The sequence below is a fragment of the Galeopterus variegatus genome, unplaced genomic scaffold, assembly GCF_000696425.1.
Source record: "Galeopterus variegatus unplaced genomic scaffold, G_variegatus-3.0.2 Scaffold89, whole genome shotgun sequence".
NCBI classification, from domain to species: Eukaryota; Metazoa; Chordata; class Mammalia; order Dermoptera; family Cynocephalidae; genus Galeopterus; species Galeopterus variegatus.
Window position 1 is genome coordinate 906,873 of NW_007726200.1, and position 23,450 is coordinate 930,322.

Consider the following 23,450-nt stretch of genomic DNA (forward strand, 5'->3'; position numbering starts at 1 on the left):
AATTACTCCCTAACCCCCCCCCCCCCACCTCTACTAACTACAGGTCTGTTAACTCCTTCTAAAAGCTCCTTTTTTTGTGGCATTCCTCTCTTCTGTTCTCTTCCTTCTCTTCCCCTTACTTCTCCTTCTCTCCCCTTGCTTCCTCCCTTCCTTCCTTAGCATCCACTTATGAGTAAGAACCTGCAGTATTTCTCTTTCTCTGCCTGGCTTATTGCACTTAACATAATTTTCTCCAGGCTCATCCACATTGCTGTGAATGGCAGGATTTCATTCTTTTTTATGGCAGAGTAGTATTCCATTGTGTATATATACCACATTTTCCTTATCCAGTCATCCATCAATGGACATCCAGTTTGGTTCCATCTCTTGGCTATTGTAAATAGAGCTGCAATAAACATGGGAGTGCAAGTATCCCTTTGACATGACAACTTCCATTCCTTTGGGTATATACCCAGCACTGGGATTGCTGAATCATATAACAGTTATATATGCAGTTGTCTGAGGAACCTCCATACTGTTTTGCATAATGGCTGCCTAATTTAAAGTCCCACCCACAATGTAGGAGGGTTCCCCTTTCTCTGCATCCTTGCCAGCATTTGTTATTCTGTCTTTTTGATAATGGCCAGTCTAACTGGGGTGAGATGATATTTCAGTGTGGTTTTGATTTGCATTTCCCTGACATGTTGAGCATTTTTTCATGTGTTTGCTGTTCATTCGTATCTTAAGGTATAATGGAACCAATGTTCTTCAAATTCAGGCAAATCTACTTGCTATTTTCAACTCTGAAAACATAGTCCATGGCTTTGGCAAAAGCAATGGCAATATAGTCTTTTAACTGGATCTCTTGACTCCAATTCATCTTTGACCTGTTGTCAGAATGACCTTAACAAAATATTAATTTTTATTCTTTTTCTTAATCAAGTTTTCAGGACAAAATTCATGGTTTTTAAGCATGGATTACACAGGTTATTATTTAGCCACTGCTAAATTCTGACCCATTTTCTACTCTAACATCATATGATTTGGTTAAACTATTTATGATTACACTATTTACAAAACCTGAATGAAAGATGCTCTCTCATCCTTCTCCATCTGTGCATGCACCTTCCTCTAAGCTGAATATTCATTTCTACCATCTGCAGTTGGTAAACTCCTATTCATTCTTCAAATCTAAGTCTAAGAGATAAGCCTCTATGAAGCTTTCACGTGTCATCTGCATTGCAGTTAAGTTTTCCTATTTTCTGTTCCTAGAGACATGCTCTGCTACTTCTAATCTTTCTATGTTGTAAATACTTATACTTTGATATAAATACTTATAGTCCTGTAATCTATTCTACTGTAATGTCAAATTCTTGAGGCAGGATCTAGGCCTTTCATCTTCTACCTCTTAGTGATAAGCATATATCATTTGACAAAAAAACAGTTGAATTTACTAGGGATATTAAGTGGTTGCTCTTTCTTCATTTACTAGACTTCCTCAAAATTTTTAACAGTCAAAGGTTGGTTAAAATGATTTACATATATTATGTAACCATAATGAAAAGTTTTTACTGGATGATAGTCTTTTATTAGCCTCATTTTCTGGTTATTTCATTTAAATAAAACCTCCACTAGATGGCATTCAAAGAAAAGCAGATACAAACTCTTAATGTGAAAGAAAAAAAATACACCTTCTTGATGTATTTATTTTTCACTTCCCTGAACTAAGGGTAAAACGGCTGCTTTGACTTCTTGTCATATTTTTATGTAAGTTCATTATTATCTACTCTGTTTTTAATCTGCTTACAACAATCAGCTTATACCTGGGAGATTACCGAAACAACTATGTAAAGGAGATTTTGACAATGATAAAATACTAGGAATTAGACATCCATTTTCAGCTATCTGAGTAGTTTTATTAGATCAACTCTCCAACCGACAACGGCTGCAAATGCTGATAAAATACAAAACATGTTTGAGGGCACAGTAGAAAAACCAAGGCTGCCAGAATACAAGAAGCCTAGATCTTGAAGAGAAAAGAAGCATTTGTTAATAGTCCTACATCCTGTGCCACTTTTTCCATTGAGACATTTGCCAATTTCTGGGTAGCATTAGCAGAAAGCAGTACCTTTAGACCTTCTTAGGAGGGCATGAGACATGATTACTGAGGTTCAGGGCTACAAATGCACTGAGAACTTCAAGGATCAAGAGTCTAGAGAAAAGAGAATAACAGAAAAGTAACCCTGCAGATAAGTGATCTTCTCCTGGGGTTCTGCCTTCAAAGCATCTGGAGATTCCTACACTACAAAAAATGTGTGTGTGGAGGAGAAGGAACACTACAAACCAAGCCAGAGTAGCTGCTAAGAGGGCTTTCAGCACTCCCATAAACCCGAGGAAATAAAAATTGGCAGACGTGACCCTAAAAGTGAGAGTGGCTCAGGTAAACACCTCAAGTTTGAGTTGGATCACTGAAGGGCTATATGAGAAATAGACTAATCTTGAAGCACAGCCCTGAACTATCTTAATCTCTGATTAGATCAATATTATCTGCTCTTGTTCCAACTACCAGTCAGAAAAATTTTTTTCTTCTGAAAACAAACAGTCTAATATAAATGTTTGTACATAATATTCAGCATTCAATCGAAAATTACCAGGCATTCTTGGAGACAGAACCAAGTGACCAAAAGGAAAGAAAAACCAGACAATAGAACAGACCTATAGATGTTATTAGAAATACTCTTTAGAATAAGTATAATTAGTATGTTCCAGAGAATAGAAAGAAGAATTTAGAGATCTGAGCTTAAAAAAAAAAAAAAAAAAGGACGCAGAAATTGTAGAACTAAAATATAGAATTAATGAAATTAAAAAAGTTAACAGATGGGTTTAACAGCAGATTGGCTACAGTAGAAGAGGATTAGGGACCTGCAAGACAGAACAGGAGAAAACAGCCAGTGTAATGTATGGGGAAGAAAAAGGATGGAAAATAAAGATTTTTGTGTATTTTTGTGAATGAAAAAAATTAAAGAGGACACAAAAAGATGGTAAAAAATTCTATGTTCATGGATTGGAAGATTCAACATTTTGAAAATGTGCATATTACTCAAAGTGACATACAGATTCAATGCAATCCCCATCAAAATATCAATGACATTCTTCAAAGAAATAGAAAAAACAATCCTAAAATTCATATGGAACAACAAAAGACCCTGAATAGCCATAGCAATCCTGAGCAAAAAAAAAAAAAAAGCCAGAGGCATAACACTACCTGACTTCAAACTACACTACAAAATTGTAGTAACCTAAACAGCATGGTACTGGCATAAAAACAGACACATTGACCAATGGAACAGAATAGAGAACCCAGAAATCAACCAATGCTGATTTTACTTACAACCAACTGATCTTCTACAAAGACACCAAGAACATACACTAGGGAAAGAATAGCCTCTTCAGCTAATGGTGCCAGGAAAACTGGATATCCATGTGTAGAAGAATGATACTAGACCCATACATCTCACCATATACCAAAATCAACTCAAAATGGATTAAAGACTTAAATATAAGATCTGGAACTATAAAACTCCTAGAAGAAAATTTAGGAGAAATACTTCAGGATATAGCACTGGGCAAGACTTTATGAATAAGACCTCAAAAGATCAGCAACGAAAGAAAAAATAAACAAATGGGATTAAATCAAACTAAAAAGGAAACAATCAACAGAGTGAAAAGGCAACCCACAGCAGGGGAGAATCTATTTGCAAACTATAAACCTGACAAGGGATTCATATCCAGAATATACAAGAAACTCAAACAAATTAACAGTAAAAACAAAACAATCCAATTTAAAAATGGGCAGAGGAGCTGAGTAGATATTTCTCAAAAGAAAACATACAAATGGCCAATAGGTATATAAAAAATGCTCAACATTACTAATCAGAGAAATGTTAATCAGAACCACATTGAGATATCACCTCACCCCAGTTAGACTGGCTATTATCAAAACAACAGATAAGAACAAATGCTGGTGAGGATACTGAGAAAAGAGAACCCTTCTACACAGTTGGTGTGACTGTAAATTAGTACAGCCATTATGGAAAACAGTATGGAGATTTCTCAAACAACTTCACATAGAACTACCATACAATTCAACAGTTCCACTACTTGGTATATACCCAGAGAAATGGAGATCATCATGTCAAATGGATACCTGTAATCCCATGTTTATTGCAGCTTGATTTACAATAGCCAAGATATGGAATCAACCTGAACACCCATCAACGGATGACTGGATAAGGAAATTATGGTATATACACAATAGAATACTACTCAGCCATAAGAAACAATGAAATTCTGCCATTTGCACCTACATGGATGAGCTAGGAGAAAATTAAGTGAAACAAACCAGGCACAGAAAGAGAAATACTGTATGTCTTCACTCAAAAGGTGGAGCTAAAAAAAGAAGAAAGAAAGAGGGAGAGAAAGAAACAACAATAAAAATAATGTGTTGAACTTTCGAAAGAAGAGAATGGAGTTGTGGTTACTATAGGTGGGAAAGGGAAAGAGGTGGTAGAGAGAACTTGGTTAATGGACACATGGAAATATTATACTCTGTAATGATAAATATAAATGTAAATGATAATTATCCTGATTTGATCATCACACATTGTACACAGGTAATTATGTTCAACTCTGTACCCCATAGACATGTTTAAGAATTTTTTTTAAAAAAAGATGACTGGTAAGGGGATCTTAACCCTTGACTTTGTGTTGTCAGCATGACGCTCAGCCAGTGAGCGAACCGGCCATCCCTATATGGGATCTGAACCCGGGGCCTTGGTGTTATCAGCACCACACTCTCCCGAGTGAGCCACGGGCCAGCCCATTTAAGAAATTTTCAATTAAAAAAAGAAAAGAAAAAAGGGTTAAAACAAAATGGGATATGGGTATAATGGTCTAAATCCCAACTGGATCTTAAGATATAATGGCTGAAAATTTCCCCCAACTAATGAAATATATCAAACAACAGATTTAAGAAGTTCTATGAACTCGAAGCTGAACAAATATAAAGAAAACTACACCTAGAAATATCATAGCAAAGCTGCTGAAAATGAAAGACAAATAGAAAAAAAAAAAACCCCAAAACTGAAAAACCAAAAAAAAAAAAAAAAAAAAAAAAAAAAACCCCAAAAAAAAAAAAAAAAAAAAAAAAAAAAAAAAAAAAGAAACCACCAATAGGATAAAATACAATACCTTCAAAGGATCAACTATAAGACTAACAGCTGACTTTTCAATAGAAACAGTGGAGGTCAGGAGACAACAAATTAATAGCTTTAAAGCACCAAAAGAAAGGTTAAGTGCTAACCTAGAATTCTATACTTAATGAAAATAAGTTTCAAAAATGAAAGCAAAATAAAATGTTTCAAACAAAAAGACCTTGTCATCAACAGATATACTAAAGAAAGGTCTTCAGGGCCGGCCCGGTGGCGCACTCAGTAGAGTGCGGCGCTTGGGAGTGTGGCGGCGCTCCCGCCGAGGGTTTGGATCCCATATAGAGACCGGTCCGCTCAGCGGTGCGGGCGCGACACCGAGGGTTGCGATCCCTTTGCCGGTCGCGGTACGGGCGCGACACTGAGGGTTGCGATCCTGTTACCGGTCACGAAAAAAGACAAAAAGGAAAAAAAAAAAAAAAAAGAAAAGAAAGGTTTTCAGAAGGAAAATGATCACTGGTTGCAACATGAAAATACAGAATGAAATGAAGACCAGAAAGGATGAATATGTAGGCAAACCTAAACAAAAGCTGATAAAAACCTAAGTGATAATAATACTAAAATAATAACAACAATGAATTGTGAGGTTTAAAAATATATATATAGAGAGAGAGATTTAAAATACACGACAACTAGCGCAAGGCAGGATGGGATGGGCAAATGGAGTTAAAACACTCTAAAATTCCAGCACTATCCATGAATTGGTAAAAGTTTTAATTTATAGAAGACTATAATAAGAAGGCATGTTGTAACCTCTATGACAGTCATTTAAAAGAATGCATAACTAGCAATACAAGCAATAAAATAATTAAAAATATTTGATTAATACAATCAAATGTGGAAAAAAAGAACACTGACTAATTTAAACAGATACATCAGTGTGTACATTAGATGAAAATGAACTAAACATTCCAATGGAAAGAAAACTACTGTAAATCAATCTGGGTTTAATAAAAGGAATGCTATATGTTGCTTACCTCAAATAAAAGCACATAGAAATGCAGAAAAGGACAGAAAAAAGGTATACTATACAAACACTAACTAAAGAGAGCTGATACAGCCATACCAATATTAGACAAAGTTTATTATAACAAAATAAGCAATACTAAACATACAGAAGAGCACATTTCATAAAAGTAAAAGGTCAATCCATCAGGAATACAGTGGACTTAAAACACGTAATCAAAAGTGGACCAAAATATAAACCTCAGTAACTGACAGGTTAAGCAAGCAAAAAAATCAGTAGTTATTTAGAGGATTTAAACAGAACTAATAAATTAAATCTATTTAACAAATACAGTTTTATGAACTCTTTCTACTCATTAAAACTTAAACAAAATTTTTTTTAATTGACACACAATAACTGTACCTATATATGGGGAGCAGTGTGATATTTCAATACATGTATACAATGTGTGATGATCAAATCAAGGTAATTATATCCATCACCTCACTTATATTTTCTTTGTGTTGAAAGCATTCAAAATGCTTTCTACCTATTTAACAATATATAGTAAGTTTTTGTTAATTATAGTCACCCTACAGTGCTATATAACACTAGAATATACTCCCCCTATCTAGCTATAATTTTGTATCCATTAACTAACCTCTCTACCAACCCCCACAACCCTTTCCATCCTTTAATTCATTTTTTATTGATACATAGTGATTGTACATATTTATGGGGTACAGTTATATCTCAATACATGCATACAATGTGTAATGATACATTCAGGGTAATAAGCGTATTCATCCTTGCAAAACCCAATCATTTCTTTGTGATTTGCACATTTGATCTTCTCTCTTCTAGTTGTTTGGTAACATGAAGTCATTACTAATTATAGATTCTTCAGTCAACTGTACACCAACAGGGCTTATTTTTCCTAACTGTAATTTTGTGTCCACTATCCAGTCTCTCAGCATCCCCTGTCCCTCTACTCCCTTTCACATCTAGTAATTACAGTTATTCCCTTCTCTACTTAACAGTTCAACTTATTGATTTTATTTGTTCTTTTTTTTTTTTAGGTCCCACATATGAATGAGAACATCCAATATTTCTCTTTCTGTGCCTGGCTTATTTCACTTAACATAATTTTCTCCAAGCTCATCCATGTAGGTGCAAATGGCAGACTTTCATTCTTTTTTATGGCAGAGTAGTATTCCATTGTGTACATATACCACATTTTCTTTATCCAATCATCTCTTGATGGACATTTAGGTTGGTTCCATATCTTGACTACTGTGGATAGAGCTGTGATAAACATGGGAGTGCAGGGATCCCTTTGACATGATGCTTCCCATTCCTTTGGGAATATACCCAGTAGTAGGACTGCTGGGTCATATAGTAGTTTTATCTGTAGTTGTTTGAGAAATTTCTGTATTGTTTTCTAAAATGGCTGTACTAATATACAATCCAACCAACAATGAAGAAGGATTCCCCTTTCTCTGCATCCTAGCCCACATTTGTTATTCTCTGTCTTTTTGATACTAGCCAGGGTAACTGGGGTGAGATGATATCTCAATGTGGTTTTGATTTCCATTTCCCTGATGATTAGTGGTGTAAAGCACTTTTTCATATGCCTGCTGGCCATTTATACGTCTCCCTTTGAGAAATGTTTACTGACCCCCCCTTGTCCATTTTTTAATTGGGTTATTTTGTTTTTTTTAACTATTGAGTTGTGAGTTCCTTGTATATTCTGGATATTAGCCCTTTGTTGGATGTATAGAATGCAAACATTTTCTCCCATTCTGTAAGTTGTCTCTTTGTTGTTTCCTTTGCTGTGCAGAAGCTTTTTAGTTTGATAAAATCCCATTTGTTTATTTTTGCTTTTGTTTCCTGTGCTTTTGAGGTCTTAATCATAAAATCTTTGCCTATTCCTATGTCCTACAGAGCTTCCCCTGTTTTCTTCTAGAAGTTTTACAGTTTTAGGTCTCATATTTAAGTCTTTAATCCATTTTGAGTTGATATTTGCATCCAGCAAGAGATGAAGGTCTAATTTCATTCTTCTACCTGTGGATATCCCAGAATCATTTATTGAAGAAACTGTCCTTTCCCGAATGCATGTTTTTAGTGCCTTTGTCAAAGATAAGCTGGCTGTAAGTACATGGTTTTATTTCTGCATTTTCCATTGGCTCATGTCTGTTTTTATGCAAGTATCATACTGTTGGTTACTATAGCTTTGCAGTATATTTGAAGTCAGGTAATCTAATGCTTCCCACTTTACTCTTTTTGCACAGAATTGTTTTGGCTATTTGAGGCCTTTTGTTGTTCCACATGATGTGAGAATTGCTTTTTCTATTTCTGTGAAGAATGCTTTTGTTATTCTGATACGAATTGCACTGAATCTGTAGATTGCTTTGGGTAATATGGACATTTTCCCATCAATTCTACCAATCCATGAGCATGTGAGCATGGAATGTCTTTCCATTTTTTGTGTGTCTTTAATTTTTTTCATCAGTGTTTGTAGTTTTCATTGTTGAGATCTTCCACTTTTGTGGTTACATTTATTGCTAGGTATTTTATTCTTTGGCAGCTATTGTAAATGGGATTACTTTCTTGATTTCTTTTTTTACCAGTTTGTTGTTGGTGTATAGAAACACTGACTTTTGTATATTGATTTTACATACTGCAACTTTACTAAATTTGTTTACCAGTTCTAGGAGGTTTTTGGTGGAGTATTTAGGTTTTTATTTTTATCAGATCATGTCCTTTGCAAACAGGGACAATTTGACTTTCTCTTTTCAAATTTGGGTAACCTTTATTCCCTTCTCTTGTCTAATTGCCCTGGCTAGAACTTCCAGTAGTATATTAAATAGGAGTGATGAGAGTGGGCATTCTTGTTTTGCTCCTGTTCTTAGAGGAAAAGCTTTCAACTTTTCCTCGTTCAGGATGATAGCTGTGGATTTGTCATATATGGCTTTTTTTTGTTTTGAGATACCTTCCTTCTTCCCTAATTTGTTTTTAATCATGAAGCAATGCTGAATTTTATCAAATGCTTTTTCAGCATCCACTGATACAATCATGTTTTTTGTCTTTGATTTTGTTGATGTGGTGCTAACCTTTTATGACTTATGTATGTTGAACCATCTTTGCTTCCCAGCCTCTAGTAACCACTATTCCATTCTCTACTTCTATGAGAGCAACATTTTTAAGCTTCCACATATGAGTGAGAACATGCAGTACCTATCTTTCTCTGCCTGGCTTATTTCACTTAACACAATGTTCTCCAAGCTCATCCACGTTGCAGTGAATGACAGGATTTTGTTCTCTAACAGCTAAATAGTATTCCACTGTGTATATATACACCACACTTTCTTTAGCCATTCATTTGTTGATGAACACTTAGCTTGAGTCCATATCCTGGCTATAATGAATAGTGCTGCAATAAACATGGGAGCACAGATATCACACTGACATACTGATTACCTTTGTCACAACACTTTTGACACCAAAAGTAACCCCTACACTAACTAGCTCTCTGACACCAGGTGGGTATCCCACAATTCAATTCTGATACTATCTACCTAGAATTAGTGATCTCACAACTTAAGAACTCAGTCCCACAAGACTGCCCCCACTTCAGACACCAAACACAAATTCTTTTTTTTTTTTCTCCTTTTTTTTTTGTCTTTTTTTTCGTGACCGGCAACGGATCGCAACCCTCAGTGTCGCGCCCGTACCGGACCGGGACCGGCAACGGGATCACAACCCTCGGTGTTGCGCCCGCACCCCGCTCAGCCAGTGAGCCGCCAGTCTGTATGTGGGATCCGAACCCTCGGCGGGAGCGCCGCCGCACTCTCAAGCGGCGCACTGTAGCAGTGCGCCACCGGGCCGGCCCAACCAAACACAAATTCTGACCTCCTGTACTTCTGACCCATTGGCTACAGGTTGGGGGCCCCCACGATCCCCTCCTTGGGTTTGATAATTTGCTAGACTGGCTCACAAAACACAGGAAATCAGATTACCTACTATTACTGGTTTATCATAAAAGATACAACTCAGGAACAGCCAAATGGAAGAGATACAAAGGGCAAGATATGTGGGAAAGGATGTGGAGTTTCCATGCCCTCTCCAGCTGTGCCACCCTCCCAGTACCTCCATGTATTCACCAATCCAGAAGCTCTCCAAACTTGATAGTTTAGGGGGTTTTATGCAGGTTTCATCACATAGGCATGACTGATTAAATCACTGGCCATTAGTGTTTACCTGAATCTCTGGCCTCCCTCCCCTCCCTGAACGTCAGGGGGTATGGCTGAATGTTCCAACCTTCTAATTATCAGAGAGTGGCTCCGATGGCTTTATAAGGAGAGCAAGTAAGCACATAAAAGTGCTCTTTCCCTCCTCCCCATGTGATATCCTACACTGCCATAGGACTCTGTAGAAAGTTCCTACCAAGAAGAAGGCCCTCACCACATGTGCTCCCTGGATCTTGGACTTCCCAGCCTCCAAAACTTAAATTTCATTTTCTTATAAATGACCCAGTTTCAGGTATTGTTATAAGAGAACAATAAAAAGTGGACTAATATGCATGGATATATACATTTGTCATAATCCAAACTGTATACTTAGGATCTGTGCATTTCACTTTGTAAATCAGATCTCAACAAGTGAAATAAAAAATATGATAAGTATTATATAATGTTTACAGCTGGATGGATGATTATATGTATGTATATACAGTTGGATGATTTAACTTGGGCAAGAAAAATACACACGAATTACAAGAGTGTGTTGCATATAGGAAAGAAAGAAGGGAAGGGAATATGATTGGGAAGAATATAAAGGGATCTTTAACCACACTGTATTATTTTATTTAAAACATATTTAAAGCAAAATTAGGATAATTAGGCAAAACATGGATTTTTAAAGATTATATGAATTAAAAAAAATATTTGTTTTGATTATTCAGAATTCTCATACTTAAAGTTAAACATATTAGCAAAAAATTCTGCTTTAAATTAGTGGTCTTTTACAAATTATCACTTAAAATATAACAAAATATCAGAAGTCTCTTGCTTTATTTTAAATAAAATCTTTTAGCCAGTCAAAACACAAGGGATAAAGAATAATCAATTCAACTATGTGTTCAGGAAGAACACATTCATACTTTAGTACTGATATGAGAAATTCCAAGATTTCATGACACTATTATCTATTTAATAAATGAATAACATACAAATTAGGGAGGTCCTTGCTAGTTATTTGAAAAACTACCAGGCTGCATGGAATTTAGCAAAAATTGAAAACAAATTTGTGGGCCGGCCCGGTGGCGCACTGCTACAGTGCGCCGCTTGGGAGCGCAGCGGCGCTCCCACCGAGGGTTCAGATCCCACATACAGACCGGTTCCCGCTCACTGGCTGAGCGAGGTGCGGGCGCAGCACCGAGGGTTGCGATCCCGTTGCCGGTCCCAGTCTGGTACGGGCGCGACACTGAGGGTTGCGATCTGTTGCCGGACACGAAAAAAGACAAAAAGAAAAAAAAGAAAACAAATTTGTAAGTGAGCTAAAACACTCAAATGAAAGCAAATATTTTTGCTATATTTTGTGAAATCAGAAGCTTCACTACCTCCTCTCCATAAAAGATTAAAAAGAGTAGTTAAACAAATCCAAGTGAGGCTTCCAGTAAAAAAAAAAAATTTCCTCTCTCAACTAGAAAACATATGTTTAACTTACAATTAAAGAATGGATGATGATCACATTTATGACTTTGCTTGTTAACAATCCTGATGCCTGCTTTAAGAATATGTGCAATTTTCATTAATCATTCCGGAGTTACACATTTACTATAATATAAATACTGCTTTCTATAATTTTGCATAACACATACCTTGTGCATAAGTTTTATAAGCAGATGATTTATTTCTAGTATTTCCCTGAAAACCTACTATCCATAATTATTAATAGGTACTCCTGGTATCTGCTTAGCATTAAAAGTTATAACTAAAAAATAAAGTACAATACTTTAATGGCGCCATTAAAAAAAACACTTGTTATTTATATCCAACACTTTATAAAGCACTTTTACATGATATCTCATCTGACTGTCACAAGAACCCAGCAAAATAACTAAAACAAGTTTTCTTTGTTGTCTTACTCCATAGATATGAAATAGAAGTTCAGCGGTTTGAGATGTTTGCCAAGACCATGAAGCTGGTAAGTAACCAAACTTAGGAAATGAACTTCTGATTCCAAGACACCTCACAAATAAATAATTTTCAATTTTTTCTTAATAGGGTAACTCTAAATACTTTTTTTTTTTTTTTTTTGGTGGCTGACCAATCTGGGGATCTGAACCCTCAACCTTGGTGTTATAATACTCTGTAATCAACTGAGCTAACTGGCCAGCCCCCTCAAAATACATTTTTTTTCTTAATTTTAACAGTGAAAATTATGACTTTTACCATCATAATAAAATCTTACAATAATAAAACACAGGTAAGACAATGTAAAAACTTACAAATAAAGGAAAAATATCTTTAGTTGAGAATTTTTTTTTCTGATTCTCATTGAGAACTTCTGGTTATCATTACACTGTTGAAAACCAATGCACTAAAGTTAGATAATTTATAAGCAATAACTTATAAACTCATACACTAGTTCCCTGCCATCACCTGTTAGTTCTTCAGGAAACTGATCTTACTAGAATAGAAAAGTTCCTATCTCTTGAAAGGAATTCTTTCAGTAACCTGAAATGACTTTAATCATTACACAGGGTACAGGAAAGTTTTCTTCTGAAAGATCTAAGAGGGAGAAAAAAAATCATTTTTTAATACAAAAGCTACTGAGGGGCTGGCCCGGTGGTGCACTGGAGAGTGCGCCGCTTGGGAGTGTGACGGTGCTCCCGCTGAGGGTTCAGATCCCATGTGGAGACCGGTTCCCGCTCACTGGCTGAGCGCGGTGCGGGTGCAACACTGAGGGTTGCGATCCCGTTGCCGGTCAGTAAAAAGGACAAAAAGGAAAAAAAAAAAACTATCTGAACTCATTAGGGCCGGCCCGGTGGCGTACTGCTACAGTGCGCCGCTTGGGAGCGTAGCGACACTCCCGCCGAGGGTTCGGATCCCACATACAGACCGGCCGCTCACTGGCTGAGTGAGGTGCGGGCGCAACACCGAGGGTTGCGATCCCGTTGCCGGTCCCGGTCCGGTACGGGCGTGACACTGAGGGTTGCGATCCATTGCCGGTCACGAAAAAAGACAAAAAAAAGGAAAAAAAAAAAAAGCTACTGAGTTTTCATTTCATATTTAGAATTTAAAATATAACAAAAAACAAAAAGTCAAATTCTCAAATGGGCTAATTTTATAATAAGGCAGTGTAATAATTATAACCTAATCAGCATATACAACATATTATAATCAATGAAACTTATCAAAAGGTAGTCTATTTGATGGAAAATTGAGTTCAATTTACAAACAGTAATTTCCTACCATGTGCTAGATACTAAAAAGAAAAAGTCAAATTAGAATTTGGAAGGGTCCCCCCACCCCCAGCTTGGTTTCTATGCATGTGTTTTGAAAAATTAGTGTCAGGAGCTTTTCATCAACTAGCTTTCTCACCTCCATCCTCTCCATTTTGTGCTTTCAAAAGGACCAGGTAGGTCTCCAGGTATATGAATAGCAATATTAGTATAATGCCTTAAATACATAAGGTAACACTAAGATATTTGTCACTGTTTCCATACATGTAAAACTGCTGACAAAGATAAAATCTGTTCCCACTGTACATAAGGAAAAGAGAGGTAAACAAAAAGATGAGCATAAGATATGGTCAGGCAATTTATAAAAATTATGTAAAAGGCTAATAACATAAGGAAAGATGTTCAAAGTAATTAAAATCAGAAAAATAACAGCCACACTATCACATGTTCATTTTTTATCCATCAGGTTGTTAAAACCACAAAGCCTAATATGTCAGCAAGGATGCAAAAGAATGGATGCTCTCTCACATGGGTTATAAATGTAAACTGGAAAAAAACTTGTTGGAGTACATTTAGGATGGAACTTGCAAGATTTTAAATGTGCAAACTTTTTGAGCAGTTCTACTTCTACATGTGTTCTACAGAATTAATGTGCATAAAAAATATTATCATTACTGTTAATGGCAAACATTTGAGTGCTTGCTCTGTGGCTAGGCACTGTGTTCTAAGCGCAAAACAACTTTATGATGTGACTGATATTTTTGTTTCTATATTATAAAAATTAAACTGAAAAGATGAATAACTTGCCCAAATTACACAGCCACTAACTGATAAAGCTAGGATTCATACCTTGGCAGTCTGGTTCGTAAGATAATACTCTTAACCACCACAGGACACAAGAATGTAAAAATTACAGACAACCTAATTGTCATTTACATGGTAATGTTTCAGTACATTATAATACATTAATAAGAAGGAATATACTATGCAGCAATTAAATTGAAGTAAACTTATTAAATAGTGACAAGGAAAGATCCTATACAAATTTTTAAGTGAAAAAAGGTATGTGTGTGTGTGTTTGTATTTAATTAAAAAAAACAAACAAACAAACAAACAAAAAAAACCCAGGACTGGAAACATTGACCAAGCTACTTAAAGTGGCTACCTCTGAGGCAGAGAATTTAAGGAATTTCTTTTGTCAAGGAAGACTTATGATTTACCACATGGACTTCTATATTATTTTAATAGTGTATGACAAATGTATTGATTTTTAACTTATAGGTTTAAGAGGTTAGAAAAAAATCACAAAATAAATGACAATTTCTAGTCGTGTTTCCTAAATAATCGATGTTTAAAAATCCTTTCTGAAAGAATATTTTTGTGACTTAAGCCTATGTTTTCAGAGCAAAGATATGTCACATATTTACTTACAACTGGAAAACAAGTTAATATTGTAAGCCAGAATTCTGCCTTAATCTACCAAACTGCTCCAGTGACATTTACAACTAAATTTATATTCTGAGAAAGAAAACATTTTTCCCAGGGTATCTTCTGTCTATTAAAACATGCAATAACATTCAATAAGTTAACAATCACACGATGATTACGTCAAAACCTTGAGCATTAGTTAATGTGTGCAGTCTTATCAATGGTAATAAAACATCTATTGAAATTAAAATGCCACATCAATTTACAAAACCCTTATCTCATCACTAAGCAATCTGAATATAACAAAATTCTTTGCCAGAAAAATTGCTTTCTAAATGTAAAGAAAATATATCACTTTTTTAATATAAGAAAAGATTTCAGCAGACTGGGAGGAAAAAAAACTCCACAACTTCTAAAACCAGAAATGTTAATTACATATACTTTTTAAAAGTTTACTCTAACAATAAAAATGTCAACTGAAAATTTAAAGCTAAATTGAGGAAGCTTTTAAATTTTGTCATGTATCCAGTAATCTAATATAGACCTTCTATACTTTACTAACTTATAATATCATTTTTTACTACACTATCAACATAAAAAGAAAATAAGGAATGGTAATTACATACTATGGCACAGATATCAAGTTCCATTTAATTTGTTCAAAAGCCTTGTTTTCAGGCTGAAATATGACTAAGCTAAATTGAAGTGATAACTTTTTTTGTACACATGCTTCCCTTTACAGTTTGTGGACTTTTTAATTCAAAATATTTAACTACATATAATTCAGAGAAAGAGAAAAAAAAAATCCCAAAGATATAAAGCAGTTTGACACAAACATGTTTTGCAACAATTAGAAAACTTATGGTACTTAAACTCGTTTGTGTTGAAAAATCCTAAATGTGGATAAGATGGGGAATATAAACGCATTGTACTGGTAGATACCGTGCACATTAGACTGTTGTAAATATCCTTATCAAATCTCTGCTACATTCAAAGGCACCAATTTTCTGTTCTGTAAAAAATTACATACTATCTATCATCAAGTTGTAAGGATTACTCAGATAACATTTTTAAAAGCAATTAACACAGTGCCTAGTAGCAAACATTCAGTAAACATTCCATTTTAAAACAAAATTAAAAAGCTAACCTCCCAAACTCAAATTCTAAAGCCAAAATAAATAAACCTGTATTAAATTTCCACATTTGCTAGATATAGTACACTGTGCTAAGTGCTGTTAGTAGCAAGATCCAAGAGAAACATAAGATGTGATTTGTGTCCTAGAGAGTTCATTTAAAAATGGCTTTCAAGTTGTCAGTTCTTTACCATTAGTCCCACAGGAGGGAAACTGAAAAGAATAAAAAAAAAAAAAAGAAAAGAACAAAGTAGATCTGTATCTACTATTATGGAAAGCTGATCATGAAATATCAAATCAATGTTATTCTCAAAGCTATTTTTAAAAAGATTTAAAAAAGAAGTTTTCATGAAAAGCAAAGAATTAGAGAGCTAACACAAAAACAAGTATAAATAAACAAAATTAAAATATTTAGAAGATGCTAATTTCTACTTCTAGTAATGGTAAGTTACATAATTTGGGCCCAAATTGTAAAGGCATCTAAAATAGCTGGATGAAAAATTTTTTTTAATTTCTTAAAAACTGAAGAACTAAGATATCAAGGAATTATTGAACCAAAATCTAGAGGGCAAAAAACTAGAGAGGTAAACTTAACATTCTGCCATAAGGCCATTTGGCAGTCAGAAGAACTTAATGGGAAAATAAGCTGTGCTTTCGTGGCCTTGAACATCAAGATGAAAAGAATTCAAAGCCTTGGACCTATCCAAGGTAGAGAGTTTGATAGACCATATTTAAGGCATACTAACCTTGGACTCAAAGGACTACACCTCCAGGGTTAAGGATAAACCAGAAATAAACCAGCTCTTCATGTTTATACCCCCAAAATGGTCCAGGGAACCTCAACTCTGAATTTAAGATTGTGAGTCCTAGACTGATAGTGTCCCACGCATCATTAATAAATACACAAAGTCTCCTCTGATGTTCTGATATTATTCCTACAAATAAGTTTTTAAATCTAACGACCACCACCTAGTCATAAATGAGAAGCATGAGAAACACTGCTAACAGAAACAAACCCAAGATTTCAGATATTGTAACTGTTCCATCTAAATGGTATGTTTACCATATTAAAGAAGTTTTAGTTTAGACCTTAAAAATATTTTCAGGGAACAAGAAACTATAAAAAGTGACATGACAATTTTAAAAAGAATCAAACATAAGTTCTAGAAATAAAAACAGTAACTAAGATTAGGAACTCAATCAATGAATTTAACAACAGATTAGATGGTGAAGTGAGATTTACTGACTTAGAAGACAGATCAGAAGCTATTATCCAGAATGTGGCACAGTGAGACAAAAAGATGGAAAATAACAATACTGAGGATAAAGTGAGAAGGTCTAATGGATACACAGTACTCCCCCCTTATCCACGGGGAATATGTTCCAAGACCCTCAGTGGATACCTGAAACTGCAGATAGTACTGAACCTAACTGCTGTCAGTTGGAACATGTTTCTGTTCATTTCTTCCACCTACAAATAAAATGCCATTTCCATCTTAACTAAGCACTTATCACACACTGTGGCCATAACTTTTGCAGTTTTAGGTGCGAAAGCAAAACTAGCATGAATTCCTTTTTCATTCCTCACAATTTCAGAAGATTCATTCCATAGATCTTAGCAACCTCAGCGTATGATTCTTTTCTTAAGTCAAGAACTTTCACCTTTTCACTTAAAGGAAGCATTTTACAGCTTCTCTTTGGCATATATGAATTGCCACCATCACTACTCTTGCACTTTGGTGCCATTATAAAGTAAAATAAGGGTTACTTGAATATAAGCACTGAGACACCTCAACAGTCGATCTGATAATCCAGCAGCTACTAAGTGACTAAGGGGTGGGTATCATATAAAGACAGTGTGGATGTACTGGACAAACGGATGATTCACATTCCGAGGATGGAGCACAACCATGTGATATTTCATCATGCTACTCACAGTGATGTGCAATTTAAAAATCATGAATTGTTTCTGGAATCTTCCATTTAATATTTTGGAATGGGGTTGACAGTAGGTAACTGAAACCATGAAAAGCGAAGCCATGGATAAAGGGGGACTGCTATACACTCAGAGGCCCAGAAGGAGAGTAAAGAACAGGGCAGAGGTAATATGTGGAGAGATAATAGATAAGACTTTTCTAGAACAGAGGCACCAATCCAAAATTTTGAAGATGACAGTTATGATATCATGATGGCAAATGGAGACACCTTAATATCACATTAAATCGATTTTTTTTTCATTAGCCATTTACAAGATGAAACAGAAGAAATGTTGGAAGAAGCTAAGAAATTTTTGCAAAAAACACTGACTCCCAGGAATCCAAATGTTATTAGCAGATTTGAACATATATTTACATATAAAATTAGAGAACAACATAAACTTGGAAGGAGAAGAGAATTGCTGTTTTAATCTATTATATAATAAATTTGAATATTATTAAATGCTCACCATCGAGTGATAAAAATTTCATTTGTTTACTGGAAAAAAAAAAAAAGCCCAACCCCCAAAAGTGTTAAGGTTTTTCTTAGGCTTCTCTGAGGGAGAACTGGTGAAGAGATTTCTCCTTCATTGACCCAACAAATAGGTGACTGAATAACTGAAGAACACTTTCAGAACTCAGGCGGAAAAAAAAAGGGCAAGCAAGCTGTAGACTAAGGGAAAAGGTCAGAATTCACAGGTCTGTGAAACAATGGGAAAATCAAATAAGAATACTTTTAAGTCCTCTGATGCTAAGAATTTGCTGAATGGGTGGGTCAATTTTCCCTGCCTTCACTCGGTGTCTAAAAGCAAACAGAGAGACCAAAAAGCAAAAAGACTTCCAAAGGACAATGAAGATAGAATACCTTAATTTCTACCACCTAAAAGATCTCTACCATTTATCATATACTGACAACCAGATCTGAACTCCATGAACCAACAAAGAAAACAATCCATGTAAGGATTCCAAGCAGCTAAAAAAATAAATAAAACCAGAACGAAAAAATACCTAACAATGAACTAGAATGCCTAAAGAAGTAAAAAAAAAAAATACTGAAAAAAAAAATGAGAGCACTTACTGATATTAACGTTCAGCACATACGCACAAATGGCTTGCTTGAAGCAAAACGAATGACAACCACCACAACCACTACCAAACACAATTTCCCAATAAGTGATTCAATATGTAAAATAAAGGAGAGGATAGCCAATGCTAACTGCAAGACTGATGCAAGGTGTTTGTCTCTGTTTAGGCACCAAGGGATAGAGAAACACATATTATGTTGTCAGCACTCACGCTACCTTAGCATAGAGCCTTAAAATACTTTCAATTCTGACTGCTGAAGTCTTCTAACAACTTTACAGTCTTTTTATATACTATTTTGCCTTTTCTATCAATTTCCAAACCAATCAGTTTTCTGCCTTATTTGGTCAGCTATTCATGTCAGGCCATAAAGACTTCATCACATCAATTACAATTATTACAGAATATTTATACAATAAAATACTACTTAGCAATAAAAAGTAAACTACTGATACACACAACATGGATGAATCTTAAAATTCATTATCCTCAGAAAGAAATCAGACACAAAAAGATACTGTATAATTTTATTTATGTGACATTCTAGAATAGAAAAATATAATTTATAGTGGTAGAAACAAGACCCAAATCACATGGCTGCTTCTGGCAGTGGGGGGATTTGACTGGGAAGGGACACAGGGAATTTCTGGAGTGACAGAAATGTTCTGTCTTGGGGTATAAGTTACATGAATGTACGCATTTGCCAAAACCAATCTAACTGTACAGTGAAAATCTGAGTATTTCGCTGTATGCAAATTATACACAATTTAAAATCTTAAACTATTACAGAATTCCTTCAGTACCACTCAGCAAGGCTTCTAATTAATAAGACAAGGAATTCAAGTTTCCTCTTAATTTTTATTCTTACAGCCACCCAATTTTAGTGAAAAAAGAACCAAACGATTTGATTCAAGTGACTCAGTTTCATAACAAGATCTATAAACCCCTAGAATTATCTTCCTGCTCCTATTATAAGTACATCCCTCCTTTCCTTTTTTCCATTTTATCTACAAACTAAGATCCATCTTTTAAGCTGTTTCCACAGAATAGAGAAGAGCTTCCATGCTACTTTAGTCTCTAGCTTAGAGGTATCTGATCTCTACCACTTTGCTATTACTTTCATTTAATGAGACAAGATTATTGATACCATTTTAGTTTGAAAAAAAAAAAGTTAGAGGCCAACTTCCTTTGTAACTAACAAGTATGTGACCATCTAGCTTTCACAAAAACTATCCATTTATAAGTTTTACGGCCGACTCTTCCTCTGTGCTCTTTTTCTTGAGAGGTAATTTTTCTCAGCAAAAGAATTGCTCAGAGGCAATGTTAACAGCTTGAAAGTAAATTCATCTAAAGATCTGTTTTTTTCCTTGACATTTGGATAGTGGTTCCCCGATATATCCCTGGTATCTTTTGACACTTTTGTAATTAAAAGAAACTAAAACTCCCAATCTTCTAATAGGTTTCGATTTTGGTCACTGCTAATGAGTTATCTATAAAATTCCCCCCAAATCTCATGACCTCTCCTTGAGTCCTGGAAATCTTTTTTCTTTTACATTGACAGCATGTCATCCTTCCTATAAAATATGCAGCATTAAAAGCACTATTTGCCACAATTTATACTCTTTTTGGGTTTATCAAGAGAACACAATTAAATCATTTTATTGTTTTATGCTTTGAACATTAAAAAAAAGTAGTTGCATCCCTCGTTTTCCCGTTTATTTCTCTATTAATTAAATACAGATTGCTTTATTCTCTTCAATTATACTGTAAAATTATTTATTTTAGTTTAACACACATCAATCTAAACCTTGTGCTCTTTCAAATTCATCAGCTTTTCTAGGGTTTTCACTTTTGAAATTGCCTTATAATGTGGTTGCCTTATAGTTTTTAGCATGAGATGCTAACCTGGTGTCATTTGAATGCAAATGGGATGTTTTTCCACATTTACCTTATATAACCAAAAAATACCTTCTAGTTCTTGAGGAGGCAGAATAGTCTAGAACCTATGACACTGGCTTGCTTGATTTCTCCTTCAGTGTGTTTACAAGATAGTAAGTGATTGCGGCAGGAGGAGGTAAAGACCTTACTACTTATAACATCTCATAGAAGTCCAGAAAAAAAAAGTTGAAGAGCACCAGCAAAAAACAATTTTCTATTGAAACCAGAGAGGCAAGTCTTAGACTACTTCCAAAGGTGCAAATCAAAATTATAGCACTCACAGAAGTTTACTGAAGCACATTTCCCAATTCCAAGGTACAACCAGATGCAAGTTATACCTAACCAGGAATTACACCATATATGACAGAACAAATTCTATGAATGGATGTGCTAAAAATTTGCAGGCAGTTTCTTTACCAATTCTTTTTTTTATCTTTGTTTAAATCTTGATCATCCAATTCTATAAGCCTTGACCTTTCTCACACTAGATCAGGGTTTCTCAACCCTGGCACTACTGGCATTTTGGGATTGGTAATTATTTTGAGCAGCTAACCTATGCACTGCGGAATGTTTAGCAGCATCCCTGACCTCTATCTGCTAGACACCAGTAGCATCTCTCAGGTGGTGAAAACCAAAAAATGTCTCCAGATATTGCCAAATGTACCTTGGGAGGCAAAACAGATATTGCTTGAGAACCGCTACGACTAGATCAAAATCATTTTTAGCTCAGCAAAGACCTGGGAATTCTCTATAGCTGTACAGTACCTTCCAAGGCTGCTGTCCAGGAATGACAGAAATTAAACTAAATCAGGAAAAAACCTCTAATAAAACTAAACTTCTATCTAGCTGTAATTTTGTGTCCATTAACTAGCCTCTCACTATTCCTCCTCCCGCCTTCCCCTTTGAACACTTTTAAACTGGAGTTCAATTAGATCCTCAATACTCTGTACCCCATAAATATTACAATCAATGTTTTAATAAATAATTTAAAAAATAATAAAGAATAAAGATAAAATTCCAAAAATTTTTTTTTCTATTGACAAAAATGTAAAAAACTTCTAAAAAAAAAAAAAAAGACTTCAAGCATAATTATTTCTTTATATAGGTACTATATCATCATTTGAACTAATAATAATTTTATTTATGCTGGACATATTTCTGTTGGATGGGCTACTTCCTACTCTCTTCATTTTGAAGATTAAATAAAACACAAAGAGAGATTTACCAGGAAAATTGAGTGGAAGAAGGAATTTGCTATGGTTTGAATGTCCCCTCCAAAATTCAAGTTGAAATTTAACTGCCATTGTATTGGTGGGGGCGCCTTTAAGAGGTTATCAGGAATGGATTCCTGATAAAAGGATGAGTTTGGCCCCATTTTCTGTTTCACGGGTTTGCTTCTGCCCTTCTGCCATGTTTAATGACCCTCATGAGATGCCAGCACCATGCTCTTAGACTTCCCAGCCTCCAGAACCATGAGCAAAATAAACTCCTATTCTTTATAAATTAATCAGTCTGTGGTATTCTGTTATAACAGCAGAAAATGGACTAAGAGAGAAGTCAATGTGATGGAAATTTTAAGCAATCTGATTCATTTTTATTACTACTGACATTTCAACAGTTGCAGGATAAATTTACTGCTTGTTTTCTATGTATCTAGGCACTATTACATATACGTTGTTACCTAATTAATTGGTGATGTCTTAGGAAAATGGAAACACTTTCATATATTTCCTTAGTATTTGTATAAAATTGTTCAGTTGTTAAGTATTACAAAGACAGAACACTAAATTAAAAGGCTTTACTATTAAAGCTCAATCATCATATTCTTTCGAGCGTATAATTCAGAGGAATTGATAGTTTACTGTCCTCCTTTCCTTCTCATTCCAAATTCTTATGACATTCTTGTAAAAATTAAAAGTTGAAAGACTACCTTCATGATAACTCCTTCCTTTGATAATCTTACATAATTAGAACCATGACCTGATGACCTATTTTTGTTAATCAACTATTGGGCCAAGTAAACAGACATTGTTAATGATTTTTAATAAATGTTTAACAGGCTCATAATCAAAGGGAAGTATCCTCAACATTTCTGAACAGACACTAAGGCTCTTACCTGCAAGCAACATTTGGATCAGCATTTCTTGAAAGTAGTAGTTCTACACACTTCAAGATCCGTTCCTCTGTGCCACGAGCAGAACATGCAGTTATCAAAATAGTTAGCTTATCTAG

At 35.0% G+C, this 23,450-nt stretch overlaps 1 protein-coding gene across 1 annotated transcript in view; it reads right to left on the reverse strand.

Moving 5' to 3' along the window:
* Positions 1–23,450, reverse strand: part of ASZ1 (ankyrin repeat, SAM and basic leucine zipper domain containing 1) — a 57,292-nt gene that overhangs the window by 27,560 nt on the left and 6,282 nt on the right. The window contains exon 5 of the mRNA XM_008581068.1: positions 23,335–23,446. Coding sequence (XP_008579290.1) covers positions 23,335–23,446 — 112 coding nt within the window. The remainder of the gene's footprint in view (positions 1–23,334; positions 23,447–23,450) is intronic.